Source organism: Callorhinus ursinus, unplaced genomic scaffold, assembly GCF_003265705.2.
Source record: "Callorhinus ursinus isolate GAN/ISIS: 27379988/994484 unplaced genomic scaffold, GSC_fseal_2.0 scaffold30, whole genome shotgun sequence".
Taxonomy (NCBI): Eukaryota; Metazoa; Chordata; class Mammalia; order Carnivora; family Otariidae; genus Callorhinus; species Callorhinus ursinus.
In genome coordinates this window covers 12666985-12683556 of record NW_027397092.1, presented here as the reverse complement: position 1 = coordinate 12683556, position 16572 = coordinate 12666985, and the positions used below count along the sequence as shown (strand labels likewise).

Sequence of the window (16572 nt, the reverse complement as noted above, 5' to 3'; positions counted from 1 at the left end):
TGGGGGAATCCAACAGGACATCATCCTCTATGGCCCAGACTGCTCACCTCCCCATCTAAGCTTTAGCAGGTTAAATAGCTCCCCACATAGAAATTACATAATTCCTAGCCTGCCTGGTAGCTTACAACTGACCCTCTGAGTGACTTACAGCCCATTTCCTCTAAAAAGGAAGCTGGCTACCCTCCACACTTTGTTTCCCTTTCCTGTAAGCTACGCCATGGATGTGGTGATGATTTTGACCACACTGACAAAAACACCTGCTAGGAAATGGCAGACTGACAAGATACAGGGAATGTGGGACCTGAATGAGCAAATGCAGCAAATCCGCCCACCATAAACCATCCACACGTAACAGTGATGTCCGTCTTGTAGAGCCACTGCATAATTCAGCTTTTTTTTAATGGTAGTTTAACGTACACTTTAACATAACCTATACTACAATTAAATAACTGGTAGTCCCTATCTTTACTAAATGGTAAAAACACCACAAAGGCTTAATTTGGTATAGTTGTATCATGCCAAAAAAGTATGGTATGAAATATATTAGAGATGACAACGAGTAACAATGACAGAGTGTAAACATCTGTTTCATTTTAACTCCCTCCTCAAAAAATGCCATCATATAATGGGATTTTTAAGGCATAAAACCCACAAAAATATGAACAGGAGAAAACACAGTAGTATGGAAATACTGAAAGCCAGAGATCAGATGGAAGACAAATCAGGAAGTGGCTAAATCCTAAAGCCTATGAGAAAGCTGTGAAGCTACCTGATTTTATGCCTTAAAAAAAAAAAAAAATCACCAAAATGCCTATAAGTTAGAGGTAATAGGTGCCTCTGGAAGAGGAAGGGGCTATGTATTAAAGAGACCAAAGTAAGAAACAGTGGTTTAAACTCTGCACAAGAAACCACTAGATAGAACCAAATCATTTCCATCACTATGATGAACAAGTATCTCTGTCCTTCCCCAACTGTGTTAGGCTAGGGCTTATTTGCCAGAAAGGGCCTCAAAACCACAATGAGGTATCACCTCATAATACTCAGAATGGCTAGTACCAAAAAGACAAAAAGTAAGTGAGGATGTGGAGCAAAGGGAGCCCTCATGCACTGGTGTTTGGGGAATGTAAATTGATGCTGCCACTATGGAAAACAGTATGGAGGTTCCTCAAAACATTCTTAAAGAGAGAAGTACCATAGGATCCAGTAATTTCACCATTGGGTATTTACGTGAGGAAAATGCAAACACTGATTGGGAAAGATAAATGCACCCATATGTTTATTGCAATGTTGTTTACAATAGTCAAGATATGGAAGAAACCTAAGTATTCAGTGATAGATAAATGAATGGAAAATATGTGGTGTGTATATATATGTACATATATATACACACAACAGAATATTACTTGTTCATAAAAAATAATGAAATCTTGCCATTTGCAACAACATGAATGAACCTAGAGGGTATTATACTGAGGAAGATAAGCCAAAGACAAATACCGTATGATTTCACTTACATGGGAGTCTAAAAAATAGAAAACAAACAGCAACAAAGGGAGAAACAGACTCATGGAGAACAAACTAGTACAACAACAAAAAGAGAAACAGATGCATAAATATAAACAAACTGATGGTCACCAAAGGGAAGGGGATTGGGGAGATGAGCAAAATGTATGAAAGGGATTAAGAGGTACAAACTTCCAGTTATGATGGTAAGTCTTGGGGATGGAAAGTATAGCACCGGGAATAGTTGATAATACTATAATACACTTCTCATGGTGAGCATTTCATCATGTATATAATGGTTAAATCACTATGTTGTATACCTTAAGCTAATTTAGATTTTTAAAATTTTAAAAAAAATTATTATTTTTTTAAGTAAACTCTATGCCCAACATGGGGCTTGAACTCATGACCCTGAGATCATGCTCTACCCATTAAGCCAGCCAGGTGACTCTAAAGCTAATTCAGTATTATATTAATTAAAAGCATTTTTTTTAATTAAAAAAAAAAAAGGCGGTTTCTGGTCTGTGAGACACCAGCAACACCTAAGGGCAAAAACAGCTACTTTCATCAGGGGAGAGTGAGAAAACATTTATTTACATACTGAATCCAGAGATTCCCGACCTCCCTTCCCACCTGACTAAGAACTCTGGTAGCCAGGACTTTTATCAACAAGAGATTAAAATATTCTTTTCTGGGCAATCTAATCATATCAAAAAAAAGAAAGTCTTCAAGATGACTTAAATTTCTCAAAGAACCAGTAAAGCCATATTAATCTACATTAAGGGCATCACTGACAAGCCCCACCTACCAATGCAGAGTTTCCCTGGCTATGGACCACAATTACTTCAGACAAGGCTAAATCTAAGAACCCAAGTTAAAGAAACAGGAAACAGTGAGAAAGACACTTCAAAGAAACAGAAACTACGAAGCTCAGAAAACAACATATTTTGTTAAGTTTGGTGAAGGATGAGATGGTAATATATATTAAGTTGAAAGAAAGAAAGGAAAGAAAGAAAGGAAAGAAAGGAAAGAAAAAGAAAGAAAGAAAGAAAGAAAGAAAGAAAGAAAGAGAAAGAAAGAAAGAAAGAAAGAAAAAATGGCTCCAGAGGAAACAAGAAGGCTGTACAGGAAAGAGAAAGCAATCATAATTTACGACATGGCTCAGCTGGGAATCATTTTAAAACGTTATAAAAACATAAATATGAAGTACGGCCTAATCAAAATAGTGACATAAAAGATACTGTGAGGATGGGATGAAGGGAAGAGTGCATGCGTGAGCCACCGCATGTGAATGAAGGAAAAACATCAACAGATAAGGCCTAAAACATCCAAAGTAGAGCAAAACCACCATGATGTTTGGGAATATCAAGTAATTACTAAATGAATCAGTGAAGAGTTCGAAGTGGTTGCCTGTGGTATGTCACAAAGAGGGACACAAAAAGTTGGGCAATTACAGATTTTCATGACGAACCCAAGTTTTTCCTCTCTCAACTATGTTTATGTGTAATTCTGATAAAGATTTAAAAAGGTATTTTGGAATAAAATACATCTTTTCAATGTTCCCATTCCTATAACAAAGCAAAGGAAAAGGTTTTTACTGATGGCAAATTAACTTTGGCTCTACTTAGTAGGTATACAATACTTACAGAACTTCGATGGCCACAGTGGGAAGAAACTGTTCACTTTATGAGAGCTGACACTTAAAAGCCTTCAAATGGGAGACTTCGAATACTTTCTCTCTCATAACATTTTGGTAAGTTAGATAATTCACCTCTTTGTCAACTTCTGATAAGAAATCTCACCCTTATTTTTGAATAAACTGCCCAACCAAAGTCCAACCAAAACAAAAAACAATAATCTATGCTTTCAGGAAACTTCTCATGAAATAGCAGCATACAAAAATGTTACTGAATGGTAAGTAAAGAACTGACTGCCACCTACGACCAACGATTCTATGTTACCTTACTGCTCACCTAAAGTTTTTCACATGGTCTTCCACTCCTGAAAGACGAATCGAATGCTGTAGTGCATTCAGGTAAGTCAAAGCTTGTGTAGAGGATCCCCAGTTCACATCTGTGGGAAGACAGTGTTCATGCAGCAAAACACCAATATTCACCAACAATCAATAACCAATTTGAGACACAGAGATGTAAACAGTGCTTTCATATTTAAAAAATCAAGTGCTAAAATAAACCAATGTACTCAGAACTTTCAATAGTTCAAGTCCATAGCATGACACTACGAAAATGCTCATCTGAACTGTAATTGCTTTTAAAGCAAAATGTACAAAAAATGAAGGTGACAGGGCAAGAAAGTTCCACAAATAATTTTAAAATTATTGTTTATATAGGCAGAGGTCTAAGGGGAAAGAGGCAGCTCTCTGACTGAAAGATTTCAAAACTCTGGAAGTACCATTTATAGTGCTTAACGGTTAAGTTATCTGAACAGGCAAATTTCACTCTGTATTGAATAAACAGCCTGGGCACGAAATATGATTTTAGACATTTGTTATTTTAGAGAAATAATTGTTTCTAAGATGGTTAAAACATTACCTCCTTTGTCCATTTCATTTCTAAGGCCAGCACTCTTATCCAAAACCTCATTGTGTCATATCTGGATTACAAAATGTTTCCTCACAGTTTCACATGACTACACTGCAACCACTCTTGTAATTTCTTCCTAAACTCTTCTTTTGGGGCCCAAAATTCTTAAACCTTTTTCACTGGTTCTTCCCTCAGAGTTAGAGGTCACCATACTATACTGGATCAACCCCAACATACCCGAGTATCATTGTCTTATGTGGAGATACACCCAACAGTTATCAGTGTGACACCTTCTGGGTAATCTTTAACTATTTCCCAGTTAAAAATACCTTTGTCAAATTAGGGAAGACACTATGTCTTTCTAATATACCATAAATTCTGTGGTACTTACTATACAGCAGGTACTAAGACTACAGTAGTAATACATGTTTATTAGGCTAACAGCTACTACAGGAGCTATTTCACTAAGTCTAACCCTTTCAAAGAAAATTTTAAAGTATATTGAGGGCCACCAACATGTTAATAATACAAATTTGTCATTTTTCTTTAAGTAGGATTAGTTAAATCTAATTTATAGGTAAGCAGGAGTTCCAGAGAATAAAGCCCTGTGGTAATTATTTTCACTAAAACTACATGTATTTGGAAATGAAGTATTTTAGGTTTTACAAAGCACCTTTCAAGTACACAAAAGATGATGTTTAGATATGAAAAGCCACAAAGAACTTCTAGATATTTTCTAGCTTGAATATACATAATAAATGTAAAAAACTACTGACCTGGTTTTTTGTAGGTAACATAAATATACAGCCCAAGGACTATTACATATGTTAGCAATGCAGCCCACCAGTTAATAACGAACATCACTATGCAACAAAGAATCGCTCCAAGAAGTGATATCCACATGTTGTAGTATTTGAATGCAGGACGCCACCCTAACAATCACAAATAAAATAGAGACATCAAAGTCACTCAAATACCTTATCTGCTTTAGACAATGGTACATATGTATGCACAAAATAACTTTCTTTGTGGTTGCTTTAAACAAGAAGTATAAGGCTAACGTATGACAGTAAAGTCATAGAGCATTATTGAGCACAATTTTTGAAGGCCACAATGAGAGCCCATCTATTTACTTCTGTTTTATTCTATGTTACTAGTTTCTGTATTCAATAAACTCTTCATCAAAAAAAAAAAATGTTTAAATCAACGTATCTTAATGAATGGTTAAAAACTACAAAAGATTGAAAGTTTTCAAATCCAGCCCTTAGTAGTGTGGTTTTATGTTCTGGATTTTTAGCATAAGACATACCCATATTCTAATGAATATACAGAAGAGTTCGAACAGAATGTTCTTGAAAATTGTTAAAAGTTGATCAACCTGCTAGAAAAATTAACAGTTGAGTATAGAAAGTTACCTTCGGTGAAGTATTTAAGAATTAAGCTCACTCTAAAAAAAATGCTGAAGACCATGTTTTAAATTTTTCATTCCATAGCCAAAAAATATTTTTAAATCATAATTTAATATATTTTATATTCTTTTTTTTTTAATTAAATTTCACACAAAGTTATGAGAAAGAATTCAGAGAAATTCTGGGGACCTTTTACCTAATTTCCCTCAATGGTAACATCGTGCAAAATGATACTATAATATCACAACCAGGATACTGCTATTAATACAGCCAAGATAAAGAAGAGGCCAGTATAAGCACCCCTTGTGCTGCCCTTCATAGCCACAAAGACACCTCTAAAATTTATATCCTTAAAAGTTCTGAGAGGCTTTTAGGCCCTTAGAAGGAAAAGTGCTTTTTGTTCCTTCAATTCTTTCCCTGATGTCCAACCGTTATGATTAATAACAAAAAGCCCTCAATAAAAGTATATGAGGCACTTTTTCAGTTGCAAGAGAGCCTTTATAATAGAACTCCGCAAACTTATTGTGTTGAAAATATTCCTCTGGGCAGGTTAGGTACACCAAAATAGTGTTGAATAGAACTTGAAACAGAAAGCAGCTAAATAAATAAAAACAGGGAAAGAAAAGCACAATAATTCTTTCAAAGTGTTAGTCAGAATTTGAGATTAACACTCTTACACGAGTTCTAAGACAAGAAACAGTACATTACTGGGAAACATCATGATAAAGAGATCTTTGAAAACTCAGCGAATTTGACTGAACTGTAAGGGCTGACTGAGCATTAATGGGCTATACACTCACAATACCATCTTTTAAAACATGTTAAAGTCTTATTTTCTCTAAAATCAAAGACATTAGTGCATTTACAAAATTTTTTAAAAATGGAAAATCACCTGGAGATTTTGCAAGTGATGCATGGAACACCGAAAAATTGATCAATGCATATGATGCAAGGAAGAAGTTAGAGATAATTGGAGCAATAACATTCAGCTCAGCTGCAAAAGAAACATGAGGTATATTTACTGACACATTACTTTTTGACTTTTTAAAAAATGAAATTATTTTAAACCTTTAGATGACAGCCTTAGGAATATCCCCAAATCCACCATTCAGACTTAATGAATACTTACACTTTGTCAGATATAGTTTGTATACTTTACTTTTCAGGAATCAAACCTTAGGTCCATAGTTGAAACCCTTTATACCTCATCCTTACAAAGTTGGTGTATTTTTCCAATGATATCATATGGTTTTACACATATATAGTCCACAAACATTATTAGGTAGTCCCATTTTGGTATTTTAAAAGTTAGACAAATAATATCACACTATATTTATTATTCTGCAATTTGATTTGATACATTTATTATATTGGAGATTCATTCATATTGATCTATGAAAATCAATTTTAATCATTGTTTTTACTCCTGAGTATTATTCTGCAGTTTCATTCTTCTGTTAGTAGGTATTCAGGTTGCTTCTATTTTTCACTATTGTAATTAATGACACTAAAGACATCCCTGCATATGGCTCTTTGGTTATATATTCAAGTTTCTTTAGGGTAAATACTCCTAAAGAGAATTGCTGGATTGTGAGAAACCTTATGTAACACTGCTAATTTGTTCTCCCAAGGTAGCCTTACCAAACAGATACCTAGCAGCATTACATGGGAGCTTCCACACATGGTGGTATCATCAGACATTTATTAAAAGCCCACTGTCATCTTTAGCAGCGGAAGACTGATTAGCTCACTTGCGATCAGAGGCAAAACTGCCAAACAAAAAGTAGCTCAGTGAAGGCCGTACCTTCAGGAGGGGGCACTGAAATCCTTTCCCTTATGCTATTATCTCATTGGTTTCAGGGACAAGAACCTAGGAGTTCCCTCTCATGAGGATTTAATGACAGTAGTAATTTCAGCAAATATGCACTGAGCACTATTATTTGCAGTATTTTCTATATACTCTTTAAATTGACCACAAAGAAACTAACTTTGTTTACTAGGCAAAGTAAGGTTTTGTTTATAATTTAAAAATTCAATGTTTAGAGCTAATACTGTAAATACTCCAATATCTGTATTAGCACACCATTTATACGACTAACCAATTAAGATGAATCCAAGGGCAATTAAGAATGTTAAGATGTAGCCACGAAGAGGTTCATTATTTTTCCCATAACCTTTAGCAAACATCTGGAAAGCTGGGTAGATGTTGTCCTTACAAAGAGCCTAGGGAAGAAACGTAAATACTAGAAGGAAATGTTAACACAGTTAGACATACAGATTTCCTTACAGTTTTAATAGGTTACTCAGGAATAGAACACAAGTTTCTAACTCTTGTTCTTTCTTCCCCCATATGATACTGCTTTACCTACAATCCATAAAGGAGACCAAACATTTCAAGCATCAAAAGGTAGTTGCTGGGGCGCCTGGGTGGCTCAGTCGGTTAAGCGGCTGCCTCCGGCTCAGGTCATGATCCCAGGGTCCTGGGATCGAGCCCCGTGTCGGGCTCCCTGCTCAGCGGGGAGCCTGCTTCTCCCTCTCCCTCTGCCTGCCTCTCTGCCTACTTGTTCTCTCTCTGTATCTCTCTGCCAAATAAATAAATAAAATCTTTAAAAAAAGAAAAAGGTAGTTGGTTCAGAATACCACTGAAGTTTTTAATCTGCTTAACCCCACACTCATATTGAAATTCTTTCAGGAAAATAAAAAAGTCAGAGAAGCAGATACATGAATAAAAGAAATGTGAAAACTTGGTAAATATGACATAAGTATGACCTATATTAAGAAAAAGTTCTGAATCCTAGATTTAAAGCAGATAAAAATCCTAATTATAAACTTCACCACTTTTCTTAAAGCTTTACTAAAAATTGTTTTTTAAGAAATATATTCTACATTTACTGTACTCACTGCCTACAACTATAATATTAAGAACAAGGATGCAGAATCAACGTTTCATTTTTGGACTCAGTAATAAAAAGTATTTCCCATTCAGTATCTGCTGTTTATTGAATGCTCATTAAAGGGAGATAATGTCTACCTTATTCATCTTTCTACCCTAAGTAGTTAACACAACGTGTGACATATGGTAGGCATTCAAATATTTGTAAAGTAAAACATAAAGACTGACATCATGCTAAGAGGGACAAGATCCTTTAATTCTTCTGATTTATGCTTGGAATGCATTCCTTATTCTTGATAAGACATTAGAAAAATTTGAACAACGAGAATATGTCAAAAAAAGCAAAAATTCATCACCACTTCCAGAAAGACAACTCAAGGACTACACCCTGACAGTAGGTAAATGCACTAGAGTTTATATAAACAGAAACATTCACATTCAAACACACAAAGTTAAACATATCTGGCTTGAGATACATGTGTATAAATCATAAACACCTATGAGGTAAACAAATAATCTGAAAAAATTAATCTCAAAATGAAATGTATTACCATAAATTCCCCTTCAATAAAGCCTGTAATGTGAAAATACCTACCTGAAATATTTTGGGAGCACTCACAAGGGATGCTAATGCAGAAGAAAGAGTGGCTGAAAAGATACCAGCAGAAATTAATGGTGCAAATCCTGACACCATGCTCATTACCTTAAAAAGGGACAAAAATGGAAAATTAAGTCTTACAAACCACTCAAAAAACTCACATCTTTATTATGCTAATGAAGGAGACTAATACCAGGGAAATATGATAATAATGAACAGGAATAATAATTCTATGCATTAAAAATTTCTGAAACAGATTTACCATGAACCCTCACCTTCAATCTTTTTATTTGGTAAAATTTCAAAGACATACAATGGCAGAGAATAGCATAATGAACCATTCCCCACATCATTGAGTCAAACCCCAGATATCAATGCATAAAAGTTTCAGTATGCACCTCTAATGCATAAGCACTTTAAAAAATCCTAACTGCAAAGCCACTATCACAGTTTGAAAAGTAACTCCTTAACATCACCAAATATCCTATCAGCATTCAAATTCCCCTAAGCTGTCCATCTTTTCTTGCCTTTTAAAATAGTTTAAATCAGGATCCACAAAGGGACTCCACATTAAATTTGGTTCATATGTCTCTTAAGTCTTTTTCAATCCACAGGTTCACTGTTTCCTTTATATTTTATTATTTTTAGGTCATTGTCCTATAGAAGCCTCACACTCTGGATTTTGCTGACTGCACCTCCAACTTCTGTTATTTAACCTGCTGCTCTCACTTCTGTATTTCTAGTCGACTCATAGACCTAGACAGGTCATCAGACTGAAGCACAAGTTTTCTGGCAGGAATATTTCAAGATGGTACAATACACTTCTGTCAGGTAGGTTCTTTCTTTCTGGTTTTTTGTTTTTGTTTTTTGACGTTAAGGTAGTAGATTTGTACTGTGGTTATGTTTTTCTTTTTAAAAAGAGACCTTAAATATTAGAGCTAACTGTGGAAGTATTTCTACCTGAAGGGATCTATGTCTATGATTGGTCTTCAAATAATCTGGGAAGTAGGAAGTTATAAATAAAGTAACGTCAGCCAAGCACTGGTGATTGGTAAAGCTGGAAAATGTATGCTAGATACATTACACTGCTTTTCAATCTTTGCACATGTTCAAACATTTCCCTAATGAAGTTTTAAAAAAATGAATTGATCACTTAGATCATGAGAAGACAACCAGCTAAATCCAAACTGAGGGGCAAAATGCAAAGTAACTTGCCTGGACTCTTTAAAATATCAATGTCCTGGAAGATTAAAACAGGCAGGCTACAAAGCCCTAGATTAAAGGATTTTAAAATAATAACTAAATGCCATGCATGACCTAGATTGTATCTTGGATCTAAGAAAAATAGCTGAAAGGGACATTACCGAAACAAGTGGGGAAAGATGAAGATAGAATATACATTTCGATAACAGTATTCTGTCAACATTAAATTGCTTAAGTGAGATAAGAATATATATATATACACACAAAGATAAAGCAATGGGGTAAAATATAAACAAGTAATAAATATAAGTGAAGGGGTAGGTATACAGGTATTCACTGCACTGTCCCTTCACATTTTTGAAAATTGTGAAAAAATAAAATTGAGGTGGAAAATATGTCTGGTGGACTCAGGTACTGTCAACTTGACCCATCCAATTATAAATTTCACCAGTAGTGAACGGTGACCATCACCTAAATTCATTCCTTCCTTAGGAGATTTACTTCATATATACATATATATATATAAAATTCATAAATATATATATAGTATTTATAAATATATTTTATACATATATTTTAAGATTACTTATTAGAGAGAGAGAGAGAGAGAGAGAGAGCATGTGCGTGCCCAAGTGGGGAGAGCAGGAGAGGGAGAAAGAGAATCTTAAGCAGGCTCCATCTTAAGCCAGCTCCATCTCACGACTCTGAGATCATGACCTGAGCCAAAATCAAGAGTTGGAAACTTAACCGACCAAGCTACCCAGGCATCCCTACTTTTCATTTATATTGACCAAGACCATGTGCCAACTGACACCAAGGAGATAAAGGAGATATGGTTTTAAGGTGTTAGTGACTATTACACACTTGACTGTAATTTTATACTTTAAACCAGATGTAAAGTTAACTACAGGCACAATCCCTGGCCATAGTGCAACAATCTGGTTACAAGTGTACATAATTCCACCTTGTTTCATTTAAGTATCTCCCCCTGTATCTTTCAAAAGACCCAGTGTTAAAAATACACTAAAGTGTTTTAATGAACCTTAGTATTACCCTCTCTGAGCATTTCAAGGAGCAAAAAAATCTTGAAAAGATCATTTTCTATTCAGCCCTTTAGTAACAATTTGGCTAGGTATATGCCATGTATTTTTCACAATCACTGTATTACACAGCTTTTAATACTAGATCAGCACTGCCAATCCTGTCTTTAGGGAAGGAGATTATAAAAGACATATAAGATGGACCAAGATAAAAAAGTAGCAGACTTGATTTCTGCTATATATACTTATGAAACACAAAATTCTGTGCCTGTCTATAATGACCTCAAAGACAAATGCAAAGACAGGAGATAAATGAAGAGAGAAAGCAAGGAACAGAAAATATGATACACTGCTGGATTAAGGCAAAACATATACCACATATACCATTTCAAATTTAGCACTATATATAACTGACTTTTCATCTGTCATGTTTTGGGGAAAAATTCCATTTTCTCTTCTTCCATTATATCATCTCTTCTTCCACGAACTGAGGTAAATAATGCTCCATGCTTAGCATCTCAAAATACTCTGCTTCTAGAATTTGCCAAGTTTCCTGTTTTCTAGTTATATATTTACCCTACTTGGTAACCTCTGCATTTTCCACCATTTAATGATAAAATATGAGTAGTAAGGACAATGATAATGAATGTAAATAATGGTAACACCAGTGTTGTCCAGAATACAAAGTACAAACAAAGATAACAAAAACACAGGTCTTCTCTCTAGTAAGGGGGGAAAAAAGACAAAAGTCCGATAAAAGGTAGAAAAGTGGCAAGTAAAATGAATGGTAAGATTCTGTACGGTGTGTGTGTGTGTGTGTGTGTGTGTGTGTGTGTGTGTGTATGTGTGTGTGTGTGTTTTGATGACCTGTAGTTTAGAAAATCTTCATGGAACTGGGTCTCCTTGAAAGCAGGCAGATTTGGACAAATGTAAAGAAAAAAGCAGGTGCATTCCCAGAAGAGTGAAGCAACAAAACTAAACAACCCCAAGAGAGTAGGGTAAGCATGTATGCATGTGTATGTGTACAAACATCCAACCACTGGAGTTCAGTATGGATATAAGGCTGTGGGATATAAGTCTGGGTATCAAGGGTTTTGACTGACAGAGCAAAGAAGCTCACACTTTGTTTAGTAAGCAACAGTGAGTCAAAGGTTTCAGAGGACATGAAAATATAGAACTACATTCAGAAACATTAGGACTATATATGTAAAATTAAAAATTTAAGACAAGTAAGGCAACCCAAATCACTTTTCCTCCTGAAGTATGAAATGTCAATTACATGCAAAACAGTGTGATCAAGTGTGGCTTTGTATAGACTTCATGATCATATTCCAACTTATAGGCCCCTCGCATATGTTCTATGCATCATTCTTCATTCTCCAAATGACAAGCAATTTGCATTTTTCAGGATTTTTTTTCTATTTAGTTCCACTTTACAAGGCATTTAAAAATTGTTTTAAAAAATTTTTTTGTTGTATTAGAAAAGCTGCTTTACATAAACCAAACTCCTCTTTGCTTTAATGAGTCCATACTAGACTTGACAAAGACAACACACTTTTGTATTTTAAGGTAACAACACAGAAATCTGATTGGCATTTTCAGTCACCGGGCAGAGATCAACATTTGTGCTTTTCATACACAATATCAATGTCAGAACTGGCCTGAATCATTAGCTGGATATGAATACTTTCTTTCATTCCTACGACTATGCCTAGGTCTTGTGACTAGAACAAACAAACTTCTATTACATAATTGGATTCAATATTTATAACCAATGAAAATGCAGTCAATTGCTTAAAACACAAAATAAAAAAAAACATTAAAAATTAAGTGACAAATTTATTACAAAATTTAAGTATTCTACATAAAATATATATTGTTCTAAAATACAGTGAACTCTCAATGATTATGTTTACACTAAACTGTAAAAACACTAGAATCAAAATTTTTAATTTTCACTTTGAGTTAGTATAATCTTCTCTGTAAAAGCCCATAAATGTTACAAAAATTTCATTTTGCTTTTGGAACCTTATAGAGGTAATAACAAAAAGGAAAAGGAATGATATTCTCTAAATTCTAGACAAGTAGTGTTATAGTTCATATGTTCTGAAAGGTCACAAACCTTCAAGCATCCATTAAGAATTTAATTCTACTGTTCAATGGGAGTTTACCACAGCATGACTACATGGGCCTTATCTAATAACACTATTGATACCAACACTTTTTTAAAAGGGAAGTTAAAATATAAAGCAATTATGAAGACACCTCAAATTAGAAAACTGAACTCATTTCACTGAGTACAGAACTCATTTAAAATACTTATGGGGTGGCCTGGCTGGCTCAGTCGGTGAAATATGCAACTCTTGCTCTCAGGGTTGTGAGTTCAAGTCCCACACTGGGGGACTTTTAAAGATTTTAAAGAAAATCTTTAAAAAAATAATAAAATACTCAAAATAAGAATGAAATACTTAGGTATAACAAAACACGTCGAGTACTTGTATTCTGAAAACTACACAATGCTGATGAAAGAAACCAAAGATCTGAACAAATGAAGAGACATACTGTGTTCATGGATTGGAACACTCAATATAGGGACACATGCCAATCCTCCCCAAATTGATACACAAGTTCAATACGTTCCTATCAAAATCCTAGCAAGACTTTTTGTAGATAAACATTATTCTAAAATTTGTATGAAAAAGCAAAAGGAACTAAGCCTAAAACAATTCTGAAAAACAATAAAGTGGGAGGAATCAATCTACTTGACTTCAAGACTTATCATGTAACTACTCTAAACAAGAATGTATGGTACTGGTGGACTCATAGATGGAAACACCAAAGAACAGATCAGAGAATCCAGAAATAGACCCAACAAATATGAGCATATGTGAGATGCTTCCTTGCTTTCTGAAGCTATACACTACATATATATATACTATATATTATACACGATCATAAAAGCATTACCCTCGGGAGCCCTTTTGCTCTTGAACAGCTTCAGATTTTACCCTTTCAGTATTTATCTGTTTGCCCAATTATTTATCTACAGACTTTTCAAACAGCTATCTGGGTAAAAAGTAACAATGGTCCTACAATGGTCCTCCCTTCTAACCGACTGCTGTACTCTGAATGCTCAGGTTTGATAGCAGTCTGACCTCTATATATACAATGTCAGCATAACATAAATATGAGGCTCACCTGGAAATTGTTCATTAGGCCATAGTAACAAGGACTGCTTTCACAAGATGAAAAGTCAAAGTTTAATTTGCAGGCTGCAGAAGTACAGTTTGTTAGCTCTGTTACAATAGTGTCATTAACATTCCCAGTGGCATCTCGAACAACACAAGAACCTGAAGGGCAAGGGACAATAACAACAAGTAATAAAACTGAAATTTATATTCATTTCAAAATTACATATATCCATAAAGGAATTTATGGTACTGACTGAATATATACTAGTTAACAGTACTTACATTTTCAGCATTTACATATAGCATTTACAGTTTAAATAGATTTACCTCAAACAGAATTGGAAAAGCATCATGGTCCCCAATATTTAAGTAGTGAAACAAAATCTTACAGAGACGAATATTTCACACATGCACACTTAAAAAACCCCATACATATAGTTGTGGAAAATGGTAATGAGCAAAACTATTTGGTTAAGCAATTATGAAAACTCTGTTGGAAGAGTTCCAAATGGTAGAAATGTTTTCCTGCACTCCGAAGTGTTTTATATGTGAAACATGCCAAAGATCAGACTTCAGGTAGTATCAATCTTCTGTGAAGGGAAACAATTTGAACATTAATGAATTATAATTCTATTTAAACCTTTGGCTCAAGTAAGTCTATCCGGATAAGACAGCACGTGATACCTGAGATTTGCTTAAAAATAACCCCTGGGGCAGAAGGAATGGGCACAGGTGAAACAAGATTAACCATATACTGTTACTTCTTGGTAACTTTGTTGAAAGTAGGTGATGGTTCATTAGAAAAAACACTCTACTTTTGTGCAAAACTGAAAACTTCCATACTATGACATTTAAAAACTTTTCTTGGAAAAAAGCACTTCATTATTTGGAACAACATATGATGTGTAACTATTAGTAATTACCATTCCTTAGACTTTCGAAGCACTTTAACACTCCTGTCTCATCACATAGTAAAAATTATAAACACTGCAGCCAAAAGTGAACAACACACAGAAAATTAAGTTTGAAAGGGAGAATATTTTAATCAAGTTCTTCCTAAATTTCTTCATCTAACTCTCGGAGCAGTGTTTGCAAAACCATGTTTCCTTAAAGGTACTTGTGAAACCATGTGGGGTGAGGAGAGAAAAGAGCCCTGTCTACCTTACAGCAGCTATGATTTTATGTTTCATACTCTGCTGTTCTACATCGCAGGTGACGGGGGCGGGGGGAAGGTTCCCTTACTCTGAACCAGTTATACATCCACTCTTGTAGAAACTGGCCCCACTCCTGAGTGTCAGGGAGGAAGGGCTACTCCTACTGCTCCAAGGGCTAGTATGGACAGAATGAAGTAAGTATGACGGCTCACATCAGAGAGACAGATACAAACAGAAAACATTTGTTTGGTGTAACTAATTATTTTCCAATTTGAAACACAATCAGTTATATCATTCTTTAAATTAAAACTAAATTTTCTTGACCCAGGAACTTTTAGGGGAACACAAAAATATTTTTGCTAAGCTTTTATTTATATATATATATACATATATATATATAAAATTATTGTTTCTAAATGAATTTCAGAAATCTACATATGGACTGTAAGAATAAACAGGAGCGCCTGCGTGGCTCAGTCAGCTAGGTGTCTGCCTTCGGCTCCAGTCATGATCTCAGGGTCCTGGGATCCAGTCCCTGCTCAGTGGGGAGTCAGCTTCTCCCTCTGCCTGCCCCTCCCCCTGCTTGTGCTCTCTCTCTCTCTCTCACACATTCTCTAAAATAAATGTTTTAAAAAAATTTTAACTATCCATCAGTGCATGTCAATTATATATAAATCAATACTTACTTTTTTGGGGGAACGTTTCAGCTAAAGAAACTAAGAGTCTTTAAAGAATTCACTAAAAAACAAAATAAAATCTCTCTTTGCCAGGAAACAATTCTTTAAATCAAGTGTCACTTATCTTTGGTAGGAAATCTCTAAGCTTTCATTCCTTCATGTGTACAACAGTGATTTAGAGACTGGTTGACCACTTAAGTCCTTTCCAGTTCATTTAAAATGCTATGATTTCATGAATGTAATAAAAGGTTGAAAACCAGGTTCATTCAATTTAATAAGACTTCATTCAATAAAGAATGTCCTATCTACCAAAATCAGTTTTTTTGGTAAAAAATGCCAAGCATTGCTTAAATGTCTTCAA

The 16572-nt window shown here is 34.8% G+C and overlaps 1 protein-coding gene across 2 annotated transcripts in view; it reads right to left on the bottom strand.

Moving 5' to 3' along the window:
* The window catches only part of SLC12A2 (solute carrier family 12 member 2), a 103835-nt gene that overhangs the window by 30585 nt on the left and 56678 nt on the right, over positions 1–16572 (bottom strand). For both annotated transcript variants that reach the window (XM_073878616.1, XM_025860989.2), the window contains exons 10-15: positions 14388–14539; positions 8944–9051; positions 7555–7678; positions 6348–6449; positions 4823–4978; positions 3477–3576 (exon numbers count right to left, since the gene is read on the bottom strand). In XM_073878616.1, the coding sequence (XP_073734717.1) occupies positions 3477–3576; positions 4823–4978; positions 6348–6449; positions 7555–7678; positions 8944–9051; positions 14388–14539 (742 nt within the window). The remainder of the gene's footprint in view (positions 1–3476; positions 3577–4822; positions 4979–6347; positions 6450–7554; positions 7679–8943; positions 9052–14387; positions 14540–16572) is intronic.